At 41.0% G+C, this 15,670-nt stretch overlaps 1 protein-coding gene across 2 annotated transcripts; it reads left to right on the top strand.

The window, feature by feature from the left end:
• Positions 1-2,040: 2,040 nt before the first annotated feature.
• Positions 2,041-12,083, top strand: tat (tyrosine aminotransferase). 2 transcript variants are annotated; one of them, XM_072695526.1, is made up of 12 exons: positions 2,041-2,127; positions 2,197-2,383; positions 2,523-2,627; positions 3,628-3,695; positions 3,786-3,944; positions 6,419-6,557; positions 6,908-6,960; positions 9,548-9,700; positions 9,797-9,925; positions 10,007-10,090; positions 11,603-11,701; positions 11,811-12,083. In XM_072695526.1, the coding sequence occupies exons 1-12, from the start codon at positions 2,041-2,043 to the stop codon at positions 11,949-11,951; spliced, it is 1,404 nt and encodes a 467-aa protein (XP_072551627.1). In that variant the 3' UTR covers positions 11,952-12,083. The 2 variants fall into 2 exon arrangements, with proteins under 2 accessions (XP_072551627.1, XP_072551626.1); XM_072695525.1 differs by having other exon boundaries at positions 2,041-2,383.
• Positions 12,084-15,670: the final 3,587 nt, after the last annotated feature.

The following is a 15,670-nucleotide window of genomic DNA, read 5'->3' as shown; positions in this document are numbered from 1 at the left end:
TATCATGAGCAATTTTATTAAAAAATTTAATTAAAATCCTGTAAAAAGCAAAAAGCACTTGTATTGTATTGTATTGTAATTTCATTCTTAAAAGGCAATAAAACATGATTTAACTGAAACACATAATCTGACCAATCACTAATCTGACCTTCGTAAGAGCCCAACCCAAAGACATGTCATACATCCTCCTAAAAACACTGTACAGCTGTTTACAGAGGTCACCAAGGTCACAAAGGCACCTTTGGTACTCTAGAACATTACCAAACCTTGTCTGACGTAAGTGTTGCCTGTGCAGGACACATGTTTTGCCTGGTGTTTGTACTGGGCGTGCTGGGTATAAGTACGCACTGACACCTAAACGGACAACGTACGTTATTGATCTGTGGTCTGTGCTCTCAGCGCACCACACAAATGTATTATCAATGAACTGCAAAAGAGCAGCCAGCGAACAGTCCACTCATTCCTGGCAGAGCTACGCCACAAAACCTGGAAAGAGTTAAGCTTGATTGTTGGGGCGCTGCTCAAAAACCTGGGTTTGACGTTTTGGTCTGTGATGTAAGTGGGCTGTTTGGGACAGCCCTCTGTTTCCACCAATAGGGAAAAGGGCATGGCTCTACACCCATTCCTGGGGGGCTCTACATAAAGGTGCTGGGATTCTACTCCCCCTCTCACTGCTCTGTGTCTGATCTGATCCCAGTCTCTATCACTGCAAGGTGAACTTCCTTTCTTCTTTCTTTTGGACCATTTGTGAAGGTATTTATCCAGCATCGTTTCAACACATTTACACTCACTTCTCACACTGATTGAGACACTTTATTTCTTTATTAATTGATTTTTAAGCACATAAAATATTGGTACAGGTGAGCTTGTGCATGCACATCGTTCAGAAATGACAGAATTCACGTTATCCATCTTTATTAGGATCTACCTATGCCTTTAGCACAGTGGTGGGGGATCCACTGAGCACTGGGATGGAGCCGTGTAGATTTAAACCTCTGTAATTTGTGTTACTATTAATTCATTTTCGGATTTGATCTAAAAACTCTACTTTATATAGCTGAACTTGTTTTCTTTAACTTAATACATGCTTGGGATTAACAAATTATTGTAGTTATAGTCATTTATTTGTTATGAATGAACTTTTAGGATACTGTTTTTCCACAGTGAGGGCCGGACTATTCAGGAAACCGACATTGCCTGTGAATGCTGGAAACGATTAATTGCTCATCTATAATAGTGAATCACTATTCAGTAGCAGCTCCTACTTGATTCAGTTATTATGTCAGTCTAATGTAAGAATTTGGGCCGGCTTTGTAGCACCTAACAGTGTAATAGTTTTACAGCAATGTAATAATACCCAAGAAAAGTATGTAATGTGATAAAATCTTAATTCTTAAAAACTCTTAATAATTGAATAATTAAAATAATTGAATAATTGTAATACTCTATTTTATTACTCTATATTATTATAATAATATAATTCTATTATATTTTTATGACTTTATTACATGTGTACAACACACAACTGCAGAAATATAACAGTAGATTATGTGCTATACTTTATTACATGATTGGGATTTATTTACATTTCCAGGTTAAATATGTAAAATTCTATATGATATTATTGATTATTAATACCTTATTATAATGTTAATAACACAATAATATTTTAATCTGCTCTAATATTTTGAAAAAAACTATGACATTATTGGGATTTTGTTTATTAAAAGGTTAGCTAACTGCAAAACTGTTATGATTACTTTATTTAAATATTTTAATGATCAATTATATTATATAAGTGATATAAAATGCTGTTCTGACACATTTAGCATATTGTAGAGCACCCGTTTCTTTTCTGAATTTTACATATTGAAAAAAAAAACATAAGAAAACTAATAATTAGCAATGATGCTTTAAAATGTGCAGCATTTGGACATCCTTGAAGATGATGTGAACTTGTTGACTGTATATTTTTATTACATTTAATATTTTATTTTATGTCTTTTGCTTTGTGTTTCCAGCTAATCCATCTTTAAGAAGATGTCCTATGTGATCAGAATGAATGGAGTCTCTGGCAATGGCGTTCACTCAACCGGCGTGGACAGAAACGGTGTGAGCAGGAACGGAGTGAACGGGAAGAAATGCCCGAGTGTGAACAGCATTGATGAAAACCGGATCAATGTGAACGGGTTTCAGGGGAATGCCGTCCACCACGTGAGCGTGCGAGCTCCTGTGAGCGCCTCCAAGCTGAAGGCACGCAGGCAGCGCTGGAACGTCAAGGCCTCTGAGATGTCCAAGAACACAATGAACCCCATCCGAGCTATCGTGGACGGCATGAAGCTCACCCCAAACCCGGACAAGCCTATGATTGCCCTGTCTATTGGTACAGTCCCAGCTGCAACTCCCTTTCTGCTTACTGTAGCTCTCACAAGAGCCTGGTATAGGCCTGACAGTCGTATAGTCTGCTACTGTGTATGTCCTCCATATCTCCTGACCGGCTTGCTTGCTTTCTCTTGTCTCAGGTGACCCCACTGTATTTGGAAACCTGCCTACAGATGAAAGTGTGCTCCAGGCAATAAAGGATGCTATAGATTCCCACAAATACAATGGCTATGCCCCCTCAGTAGGTAAGCGGCAACTGTGACTATATCCAGTCAAATGATGTGTTGAAAATATGTCAATTGCTGAACATTATGAAGCCTAAGTGCTGTTTAGTAGCTTTATTTGACACATAGCAAACATTAAATGTTAGTTTTCGTTCACTTCTTCTTATACCACTTCTAATGAATGCATTCAGCAACTTTAATTTGCATCCATTGCTAACACAGATGTCCAAATGTACACACACACACACAGCTTATTTAGTCTCTGTTTAGTAAAAAAAAGTACTGACAATAGGACTTTCTGGAGCAGATAAACATGAACTTATTGGCACCATGCTGCCTTATGCCAGGCGTGGGCTACAGAGGGGTATAAAGCCCCCCAGCTTTGAGCTGTGGAGCAGTGGAAGAACTGTGTTCTCTGGAATGATAGTGATGGTGCTTCATCCAGTACTTCTGGAATGAGGTGTGGAGTTGAGGATGATGAGGTTGGGTGGTGATCATCCATTATTCTGATCTCACTAATACTCTCACTGTCGCTGAATGCAATCAAATCCTTACAGCAGTGCTCCATAATTTAGTAAAATGCCTTCCCTTCCTGGACGGTAGAGACAGTTACTCCAACAAAAGCAGGATAAACTATTTTTAATGTCCTTAATTTCAGATAAAAGGATGAGTGTCCCAATACTTTTGTCTACAGATATGTTAAATTAAATCAACAGTATGAAATCTGAACTCAACAGCATGTGTAATTTAAACAGGGGTGCCACAAATAATTGCATAAGGCTGTATATATATATATATATATATATATATATATATATATATATATATATATATATATATATATGGTGTTTTAGGCCTTGCTATGTTTAGTACAGGGGCCATGCTTCCACTTCTCACTGCAGGCTTGTGGCATTACTGTAGTTACAACAAAAAATAAAAATAAAACTAGTTAATAATGTTATAAAATACAGGTATTAGTTATTAAACATTTTTCATCTTCATCTCATTTGAACATCATCAGGTTACCTGCAGAGCAGAGAGGCCGTGGCAAACTTCTACAGCCATCCTGGAGCTCCACTGGAAGCTAAGGTAGGCCGTCTGGGTCTTATCCTTATCTGTCTCCAGTTACTCTCCAGGAACCCTGAAAGAATCTGAAAACCATTCTCTATTTTTCTGCAGGATGTCATCTTGACCAGTGGCTGTAGTCAGGCAATAGAGCTGGCCATCACTGCCTTGTGTAACCCAGGAGACAACATCCTGGTTCCTTGTCCTGGATTTTCTCTCTACAAAACACTGGCGGTGTCTTTGGGCATCCAGGTCAAGCATTACAACCTGCTGGTAAGTAACTGTTGCTCACAGTAAAAAAAACAACCCGGGGGCATTGTAAAAAAGGGTGCATTAAGAGTGGGTCGTGCTAAAAGTGGGTCACATCTGCTTCTGTTTAGTCATGGGGTATGGTCCGCGTCCCTCTGCTTAAATGCGGGACGTGCACACATGCGTGCATTTTGGTCAATAAGTAACTAGACAATGACACAGCTAGTTTTGGCTCTGCACTCCAGCACATTGGCCATGGCTGTGAGGTGACCCTCACGGTTACCTCAAGACCATAACTGGACAATTGACTGTTCAGCTGTTTCTTGGCAAGCCGTATGTCAATACAGCCATTATTTAATTAACAAAAAGATGAACAAAAGGTCTAGAGTTCAGCCTGTAAGGGTCATTTACATCTGAAACACATGGCACGGGGCAGCTGTTGACAGGGTTGTGGGTTCGATACCTAGGCTCAGCAAGCTGCCACTGTTGGGCCCTTGAGCAAGGCCCTATACCCTCTCTGCTCCCCGGGCGCTGGAGTTGGCTGCCCCTTGTTGGGTGTGAGTGTGCTTAGTGCCCCTAGTTCACTAGTGTGTGTGTGTGTACACTACCACAGATGGGTAAAATGCAGAGGACACATTTCAGATTCGTGCACCTTTATCGTTTTTTACCTCTACATCTGATAATGCGGTCCTTGAACGTGAGGACCAGAGAATGGACAGTGCAGTGCAAAATAATTATGTCAAAATCAAAAAAAAAATGAACACAGGTGAGCTTACCCAGGGGTGGGTAACCGGGGTTGGAGTCCAGCACAGTTCGCTGAATTCCCTGCTTTAGTAAACCTGTCAAACCTGGCAATGAACAGGCGAGATAAATCAAGTATACTGGAGCAGGAAAAGCAAAAAATCTGAGCAGATCATTCCTCTTAGATCTGCTTTTTTCCTTTAATTTCATGCTCAAGAAAAAGGTTGATAAATTATTAGTCTTCAAAATCTCCAGAATCTCCTTTCAGATTTTTCTTCTTAACTTTTCATCCAAGAAAGAGTCTAAGAACAGCTGATATTCTCCAAAAAAAAAATTCTTAAATATTTTCTTAACCATGCGATACCCTCACACTTGTCTCAGAGTGTAAGAGTTTAATAGGTTCGCCGCAGTTTGCCTGATCGTAAACTGATCAGTTTAAATAGTTAAATTATTACAATTAAAGTCCAATTAAACAGGATTAAAGGTGGAAATTGTTCTTAAAGTACTGTCAGTGTCCACATAAGAAAAAGTCTAAGTTCGAGTCTGTTTTTCCCTACATTTTACTCTCCAAAGTATGTGCCTAGTATTTTGTATTGTTTATTATAAGCTGTGAAATACAGCATAAAAGACTATGGTCTAAATAAGAAAACAACGACAAGTGTTTTAAGAAGATCGTAATGTGCTGATCCAAATGTGTTGTTCAAGAAGACTAACCAGTGTGACCATAGACCACCAACATGCCTGACATGCTCTCAGAGAGTTCATGCCATCAGAAAGCCTCCAGAAGTGTCTGTTTATAATATAACTGTTCAAAACTAGACTGTCCAGATGCAACCTGCTTCTAAATCCATTGTTAAAGACATCATACAAAAATGACATAAACTGACCAATAAAAAAACTGAATTGACCACATCAGGAGATGAGAACCATGGGGGTTGTTTTTCATGCCCCTGTTTGGCATGTTGGGCAGGGTTCAGAAAGGACGGTGTTTATGGGCCGATCTGTCTGAGAGCAGGTTTGTTGTTGTTCTAAAGGTCTGTAGGTCAGTGTCATTTGGGCAGTTGAGAGTCAGAGCATGTCGTGGACCTTTTTTGCAAAAATACACTCAGCTGTTTCCTTAGCTCAGCCAAGAGGCGCCATGTCGAGCGTTGTGAGAACTCAAGTCAAGTCAAGTCAAGTGGGTTTTATCATCATTTCAACTACATACAGAGTCCACAGTGAAACGAAACAACGTTCCTCCAGGACCATGGTGCAACATAGACACAGTGCAGACAGAACACAAGTGCAACACAGTACAAGACAATACAACACAGTACAGACAGAGAATAATAAATAATGGGGGGTAGTGTGCAAATTATGCAGTGTGCAATAAATATTGAGTCCAGCGAGGTAGTAAGGTTATTAGTGCAAAATGCTTTGTGCAAAAATGCTTCCCATATTATCTGGGGTAAATGGTTGGAGAGAGAGAGAGAGAGAGAAAAAGAGAGAGAGAGAGTGTGCATGGAACAGAAAAAGCATCAGTTCAGTCTCTGGAGTTGAGAAGTCTGATGGCTTGGGGGAAGAAGCTATTGCAGAGTCTGGTCGTGTTGGACCGGATGCTGCGGTACCTTCTTCCTGATGGCAGGAGGGAGAAAATATTTCAACCAGTTTCCTTACTTATATCATCTCTGAAATTGAAATTACAATTAGGTATATTAAATATTAAATACAACATTCTTACTGAGCCTAAAAGTTTTCCCTGGAATGTGTGTCTTTAGCCAGAGAAATCCTGGGAGATCGATCTGCAGCATTTAGAGAGTCTGATCGACGACAGGACAACGTGCCTGATCGTCAACAACCCGTCCAACCCCTGCGGCTCTGTGTTTCCCAAAGAGCACCTGCAGAGTATTCTCACAGGTACGTGCAACAGTGCAGTCTTCTATTACAGCTCTTTTTACAACCATATGATCTTAGATATTAGGTATTAGGTATTTCTTATTTTTAAGTAGGTTTTAGAACCAAAATATGTAAAGATAATGATCTCTAACGATAACTCGACCTCTTCACATAAACTTCTAACGTCTCTAAGCTTGTAGGCTTCTGTACAGTACTGCAAACTCCCATTGGTGCTATATACCATCATCTGCTAAAGGTCTTCAGTGAATATGAGGCGCATAAAGAACAATTTGAAGTATGAATTTGAATGGACAGTATGAAGGCCTCAGTATCCCACAATATTAACACTGATTTCCTCTGTGGTCCACCAGTTGCCTCAAGACACTGCATCCCTATCCTTGCTGATGAAATCTATGGAGACATGGTGAGTCAAGAACGCAAGCAGTCAGCAACACACCACACACACATATGCTGGTGTTTTACAGTTACATCACAGTTTGCCCAGACACCAATCTGTGAAGTAGAGCTTTGCAAAATCATTCAAACCTCAAATCAGACCCTCTGAAAATGATTTTGTTGAGTTGCCTCTACAAGCTATGAGGTCAGCCTAGGTCCACATCATGCCTGCAGTTACAGAAGTATGCCTGCAGGTTGCTGGCGTTACAAGCCCTTGTGTAATACCAGCAAGGCACATTCTTTGTGATGGACTGATACAGAGGGAAGAGGGCCGAGAGCTTTTCCCTGGCTCAGCTCAGCGCTGGAGACCACATCAGCACAGGGGGGATTAGAGCAGTGTGTATGAATGGGAGGTTGGCAACAATCCTTGCCACCGAGGCTGCAGGTCATCAAGGACGAGTGAAGGACACTGGGTCCATGCACTGAGAAAATTAACTGCATGGACAAGAACATTAGATGATGGCTTACTGGTGTCTCATTCTGCTACACTTCACCAATCATCCATAACATTAAAACCACTGACATGTAAAGTGAATAACGTTGATTGACTGGGTCCAATGGCACCAGTCAAGGGCTGGGATCTAAGATATCTGGGTCTGGGTCAGATCATCTCCAAAACATCAGGCAGGTCTTGTGGGGTGTTCATAGTATGCAGTGGTCAGTACCTACCAAAAGTGCCCTAATGCAGGACAACCCATCCTGGTGAAGGATCTGCTGGTGCCAAAAACCACAGGACACCTTCAGAGGCACCTTCAGAGGCAGTCCATGCCTAGACGGTCAGAGCTGTTTTGGTGGTACGAAAGGTACCTTCACAATATTAGGCAGGTGGTTTTAATGTAATGGCTAATCGGTATATAGGAAGGAGGCTATTAAATGGTAGGCTCATGCTATTCAGTACATAAAGTAGATTCCAGGAATTTGTTTAATGGGGACAGCAGGAGAGCAGGACAGCAGGAGTCCAGCTAATGTGACTAGAAGGCCTACAAGAAACATCACCATGACTATGCACTTTTCATGGCACGCTCATTACCGTGTGGTGCACAGGTTTTCCAAGAACTTGTATTCCTCAAGGAATGGTAATTGTCGAAATGTGTTTCTCACTAAATGCTGTGCACAACTTGTGGTCCTGAAAGATCTCGTCCACAACGCCACAATGACTCTGCATTTTCCTTACCATGTGCTTGTCATTAACGCTCGTGCAAATCATAGGCAGAGAAGAGAAGGCAGGCGAAGACAGGGAGGGGTCCCATTAAAAACAGTGTGGTGTGTGTTTACTGGCTCGATGCAGCTGAAATTTGCATTTTCTAATGAGGAGGGGGATATCTGTAGGCAACCAGTCCCTCTTGTTTTTTGGATCGTATGAAAAAAAAGAACACACATGTCCTGGGGAAATGCTGATATGTGTTAAAGTGAGCTTGCCAGAACTTCCAATTGCACTGTCTCAGCCAATGAGAAGTGGGGCGGATCCGCCTGCCCAACATCAAGGCCCCCACTTTAATGAGAGCCAGGCAGACGGCCGCAGAGCTTCTACCAGTGAATTTCTTTATCTTTTTTTTCTTCATTTGCTGCCAAACAAGACTTACATAATCACGCATGGCCACGAGTCCACATGCGATCTGAAGCTTAAAGAGTTGTTCTCTGACTTTTTACCATGCCAGTGGTCTTCTCTATTAAAAACAGGCCTTGTTTTGAGCTGGGACACAAGGGGGAAGCTATCCTAAATCATCCCCATCGTAAAGCTGGTCTATCCTTTTTGGATAAGTATCTAGAGAAATCTAATGTTTGTAGAACTACACTATATGGACAAAAGTATTGGGACACCTGCTCATTCATAGTTTCTTCTGAAATCAATGGTGTTAAAAATTATTAAAGTAACTTTCCCTGTCTGTAAGGACTTGATTGCATTCAGCAACATAAGCTGGAGATGATCACCACTTCACCTCATCCTCAACTCCCCAACTCTTCCCAAAAGTATTGGTCGTAGCATCACCATCATTCCAATAGGTGCCAATAGGTCGATGTTTATCTGCTCCAGAGAGTCCTATTCTATTGACAGTACTTCTCTACAGGTACTAGACAAGCTGTGTGTGTGCATTTGCACATCTGTGTCAGCAATGGGTGCAACTTAAAGGAGCTGAATGCAGCCCAGGGATCTCGAGTTTAGATCCTGAGCCATGCCGCTTTGCCATCAGCAGTGGGAGTCTGGAGGAGCACAACTGGCTGTGCTCTGTCTGGATGGGTAGATGGCACGCTTTCCCCTCATCGTTTTTAAATGATGTTGGCTGGCACAGGCATCTGTTAGCTGGTGTGGTGGAGCTGGTCGGCAGCTCGGTGATGCTGCATCGCCGACAGCTTGAAAAAGAGGCAGTGGCTTTTGCATGTGCTTACCCTACCAGTGTGAGGAGCATTGCTAGTGCTAGGAGGAGCTACAAATGTATTGGGCCTTGGGTCTTAAACTGTGCTCTATATAAACAAATAGACACTCTATCACAGTATAGGCGGAGACGTCTTGCACTTAATAAGTAAATTGCTTCTGAAATTGCACTCTTACTCAGGTCTTTCCCAGCTGTGAGTTCCATTCCCTGGCCCCTCTCAGCAGTGACGTGCCCATCCTGTCCTGTGGTGGTCTGGCTAAGCGCTGGCTTGTCCCTGGATGGAGAATGGGTTGGATCCTCATCCACGATCGCAACGACATTTTTGGACCACAGGTCTGCCAGCCGATCCTTTACCAAGACCTTGTGTGAAGTATTTGTGAATACCCTCCACACCCTCCTAATTTCACTCCATGTGTTCCTTCCTAAAAGATAAGGGAAGCTCTTGTGAAGCTCAGCCAGCGCATTTTGGGTGCCTGCACTGTTGTCCAGGGGGCGCTAGAAAGCATCCTAAACAACACCCCAGCAGAGTTCTACCAGAGCACAATCAGCTTTCTTAAGGTAAGGAAAGAAGGGATTAGAAGATTGTTGAGTGCTGAGGAGTGAGACAGTCTTTCTAACACTTTCTATCTACTCCAACAGTCCAACTCAGAGATTTGCTTCTCAGAGCTGTCCACCGTTCCTGGGCTGACTCCGGTGATGCCGTCTGGAGCCATGTACCTCATGGTGAGCTTTGTGTTCTTTCTAATAACCTACTACACATCTCTGACAATGGACTTCTCACACTGTTTCTCTGGAAAGGTTTATTTGTAAGCCTATGTTACAACTAACCACACGGTGTGGCGGCTGTACTTTAGCCTGTCTAGCTTTCACTGCACAGCCAGGACAGTGACATTTTATCACCTGAACTTAAACCTCAACCTTAACCTAAATTTAACCTACTACACCTAAACCTAATTCTAACCTTAACCAGAGCTGTCCACTGTTCCTGAGCTGACTCCTGTGATGCCGTCTAGAGCCATGTATCCATGTAATGTAACACTTACCCCAACCCATGCAATTTTATTAGCTGAACCTACACCTCAACCAAAACCTTACCTAACCATTTCCTTAAACCTAACCCTAACCTTAACCTAAACTTAACCTAACCGTTTCCTTAAACCTAACCCTAACCTTAACCTAAACTTAACCTAACCGTTTCCTTAAACCTAACCCTAACCTCAACCTAAACTTAACCTAACCGTTTCCTTAAACCTAACCCTAACCTCAACCTAAACTTAACCTAACCGTTTCCTTAAACCTAACCCTAACCTCAACCTAAACTTAACCTAACCATTTCCTTAAACCTAACCCTAACCTCAACCTAAACGTAACCTAACCGTTTCCTTAAACCTAACCCTAACCTCAACCTAAACTTAACCTAACCGTTTCCTTAAACCTAACCCTAACCTCAACCTAAACGTAACCTAACCGTTTCCTTAAACCTAACCCTAACCTCATCCTAAACTTAACCTAACCGTTTCCTTAAACCTAACCCTAACCCTAACCTCAAGCTAAACTTAACCCATGTAATTTTATAACCAGAACCTACATTTACAGCTAAACCTAACCTAAACTTCCCCAACCCTAATCTTAACCTAATCCTAACCCGTGCAATGTTATTATCAGAATCTACACCTACACCTAAACCTAAACTTAAAGTTAACCATAGCACAATGTGAAATTCCAGCTCTATAATGGAGAAAATATAATGAAATGAATGTAGCTGTTTTCCCAACTCTTCCTCGGGTACATGGCAGACTAGTTGTATGTATTTGGCAAAACAGCACCACCAGTGGATTAGAGATGTGGTGTGAATCAAAATATTTATGAAATGTTTATTGTATTTTTGTTGCATATACCATTCCAAATATTTCAGCTGCTTAAAGGGGGATTTTTATTTATTATATTATATTATATATATTTTTATTTTTATTAAATCTTAAAAAATGAGAAGATGGCTAAAAAGCAGGTTCTACACTTTGCTCTTTAGCCACATAGAAACCCACACATTTGACCTCGCACCCCACTCTCCCCTACATGGTGATATTTTAATACAGATCATGTTGGTAGAAGTGAAGTCTAATCCCCATCTCCATCTAAAGTTAATCTTTAAGCTTTGATGGTGCAATGCTAGCCCACAGGGCCGAACAGCAACTCCTAATAAGGAGGACGATCTGCATCTGTGTCCAACTGCAGGTCGGAATCGAAATGGAGCACTTTCCAGAGTTCCAGAACGATGTGGATTTCACTGAGCGGCTGGTCACCGAGCAGTCCGTCTTCTGCTTGCCTGCCACGGTACTTGACTTGTCTCTCTCCTTAGTTTTACTTTCCTGTTCTTCCTGATCTATCTGCAGTGTGTTCATAGTGGTACACAGTCTGATTTCAATCTTACCGTCACCCTCAGGCATTTGAATATCCCAACTTTTTCCGGATTGTGGTGACGGTTCCAGAGGAAATGATGGTGGAGGCGTGTGGCCGGATCAGAGAGTTCTGTGCACGCCACTATAGACCTCTCAGCCAAGACAGCAATGACCTGGACCAGTGAAAGGCTGAGAAGGCCAGAAAGCAACACCAAGCCAAAGAGAAGACTTCAAAACAATTAAGGCACAAGAAAAGCGATGTGGACTTAAGGATGTTTGAATGACTATCTGTGTTCTTTCTTCGGTGGAAACCCACAATTCTATGTAAACCTTGTATTTATATTTTTATATGGTGTAAATCTTGTTTTTATCACTGTAAACTTTTGTAATCCCACTTTTGCATTTCCTACGCCTTCCAATCCATCCCAGTAGAGAAGCCCCAGAGCCTGCCACACTGCTACAAGCAGAACACCTTGTTCTGGAAGTGTGTCTGAAAGTATTAGGCTAGTGTATACGCTTGTATGACCGTATGCTTGACCACTTTTATAGAGTCAGATACATTCCTTTATATATATTATAGTGGTTTTTCATTACAGTGCATTATTATGGGACGTATATTGTGTAGCTATTTAAATAAAAGCTTTTCTTAGAGAAATATTTGGTGATTTAATTGATGTGTCTCAATTTCCCAATTTAAGCATAGCTACTATGAAAAATTATAATTCAATACAAATGTCTTTATTGTATTTCATTACTTGGTTCTTTGTTAATGTCCCATTAATAGCCCATTAATTTAACCTATGTCTCTCAGCAGTGAGAGAGTTTTTACTGTAGAAGCTCCAGATCTCATCAGAACAGATAAAGCAGGTGAACATAAATCCAGTAAAAAGGAGAAACAAGAGCTTCTCATTCTGAAGAAAGAAAGTAGTGAGATCTTGTCGGTGAGCTAGTCTGAAGAACAGAGCTCGGTTCCTCCAGGTTTCTCCTGAACGCCCCCCAGTCCAGCCAGCACAGCGTGGAGGATGTTCAACTCCATCAGCAGCAGCAGCTCACCTGATTTACCATCATTAAGCCCTGATTTACCACCAAACCAGGTGTTGATCTGAGGAGAACTCTAAATAATACTAGACTCCATGAGAGAGGAGAACTTTGGAGATGTTCTAATGATGAACACAGTGATGGAGAAACACCTCCACTTTTTTATATTAATAGTATTAGTATTTATTGTAATATTATTGTTTTACTAAGGATGCACTTTCTGTCTAAATAAGCATTATTTTCATATGACCAGTCACATCTGGGTTCAAAATTTCTTATAACAATGGGCTCTGGCTATGGAATCAGCGCACAAATTAGGAGAACAACAACTAGATAAGTACCTTAAAATCTGCTCCTCCTAATGAGATTATTAGAGATGTCATAGGTTTTTTGTCCCCGATCTGACTCAGAGTCTCTTAATGCTGAGGATCAACTGGTCCAATCTAATCTGTGTGTTTGTGTAAACAATAATACAGCCACAGTTTAGATCAGATCAGATGAGCTGCTGATTAATCATCTTTATTTTCAGGATCAGTTTCCATAATCAGACTTTCTGGACTGACTGATTTAGTTTAGTCAAGACTTTTCTTAAAATGATGTTTTATAGTGTTTAATATCTTATAATCCAGTCTGACTCTCCTCCTTGACCAATCAGCTCCCAGCTCCTTTACAACACTGCAGTCTAATCACTTCCTGGGAGTGTGTGTGTGTGTGTGTGTGTGTGTGTAGTGGTACACACTCTAGACTGTGGTTGTTGGTCTACTGGTGTGTAATAACTGGTTTATAGCAGGTGAATGTGCTGTGTGTGTGAATTGGGTTTCTATAGCATGTGTGTGTGTGTTAGCATTAGCATTAGCCTCCTCACAGTTCTGAATGGGTTCTTCAGTGCTGGTTTATAAACAGAGAAAGGTGAACGAGCAGTTCTCCCGGTTCTCCCGCTGGTAAAACAGTCAGTTTCAGTGGGAGTTTTATAAAGGGTCAGATATTATGGTCTGTTTTCAGGTTCCACTGTAAAATAGCTCCACACTGCAGAACCTCAACTCCTTTATTTACCTTCTGAGAACATCCACACTACTGCTGCTGCAGCCGACTGGGCAGTAATGTCCGTTATTGGGGCCTTGAGGACACCAGATGAAGACCTGGCTCTGGATTGGGGTTAAAATAGCACATACCCGATCCATTAAACTACGCCTGGATCAGATCAGGACATTTCTAACTAATATAATTAAATTCTGCTGGTTAAATTAAGATCTTTTTTTTATACCTTAAGACAGAGCAATAACTGCAGTCCTCTGAATGCAAATGAATGCAAATACTTGATAAAGCAATAGATACATGTATCTGTGCTTTTATACAGATAGAGTTTATGCTTACAGCACACAGAAATACTGCAAGATTGTGAGCAGCACCCCAAATCCAGTCTCAAAGAGCTTCACTCTCTCAACACACTAATATCCTACATGGACAAATGTATTGGGACACCTACTCATTTTCTTCTAAAATAATAATAAAAAAAGAGTTGATCATACTTTTGTTGGAGTAACTGCCTCTCCTGTCCAGGGAAGAAGGCTTTCTACTAATTTTTGGAGCATTGCTGAGAGGATTTGATTGCATTTAGCCACAGAGTATATGCATTCGTTAAAATGGGTTAAGCACTGCTGGTCAAACTGGTCCTAGGATCTTCTAATTGGCTACTTTATCAGAAATACCTACAGTCTTATGCAAAAATGTGGACACCTAGAAATTATGACTGGACCAAATGCACACCCCTGTGTGTGTGTGTGTGTGTGTGTGTGTGTTCCCTAATGTACTTTTTCATGTAAAAGGTGTTTTAAATTTGTACGTTCTCTTCAGAAGGGACTCGTTTTGCGTGGGAAGATGTGGTAAAGCAATCTGTGTGAATGCAGGCCGTTCCAAATCCAGAATAAACCTCGTTTTGACTAATTTATGTGTTCTCACATGTGGGAAGACTATTTTGGCTTTAACTTCTAGACTGGAAAAACATGTAGCTTCAAAACAGCGACTTTACAGGAGGAGGAAAAAACCTTCTTCACTTTCAATGGAAGTCAATGTAAAAAGATTTGAATCCAACTAAATGTAGAGCATCACCATTGGCCCATTCATGCAAATGTTTTCACACAGAGTTCAGAGCAGCTACAGGGTTCAAACCATGGAGAAAACTAAACACAGACAAAAATAGATGCATGTTTTTCATTGGACAGCAGCGAGATGTACATTGTGTCTGATTTGCTGATGTTTATGTCACCCGGCCATCCAAGGCCTCCCTAGCTGTGCGGCTGCCTGCTGATGAAGCGTTATGTAAGGTCTTTACCCCAAAACCTGGAGTGCTGCCCTCCACAGCCGTCTGAACTTGGCTTCTGGGCCAATAACCTTTCAAACAAAAAAGTCAATACAGTCTATCTGTCCTCAGATGTCACTGCGAGGAAGGATTTATATTTCTTTAAGTGTTGAAATCATGTCGTACTCTTATATGTTTAAACCTTTTAGCAGTAATTCGTCTGGTTTAAGACATGAAGGAATGTGGCCATAGTTTTACACCCAGTGTTTTTTCTTTCAGAATTAGGAAAACGTCTAGGATTTCATAGAACTCTGCTCCTCCCTACTGACTGCTCGATGAACTGCACCCAGAAAGAGCATTCCAGGGTTCTGGACTGGGGAAAGGTTGTTGTTTATTATTTTGGTTATTATAATTGCATAGTTATGATCAGGACTGGAAACGATACAGATACACTGTATTTCAGAATAAGTCAAAGCAAATAAAAATTAAATAAATAAAAAAGCCAAAGAAATACTGTTATTTAAAAAAAAAAAAAAAAATATATATATATATATATATATATATATA

This window comes from Salminus brasiliensis, chromosome 13, assembly GCF_030463535.1.
Source record: "Salminus brasiliensis chromosome 13, fSalBra1.hap2, whole genome shotgun sequence".
Classification (NCBI taxonomy): Eukaryota; Metazoa; Chordata; class Actinopteri; order Characiformes; family Bryconidae; genus Salminus; species Salminus brasiliensis.
Note: the sequence above shows the minus strand (reverse complement) of the source record. Positions and strands in the feature narration are given on the sequence as shown.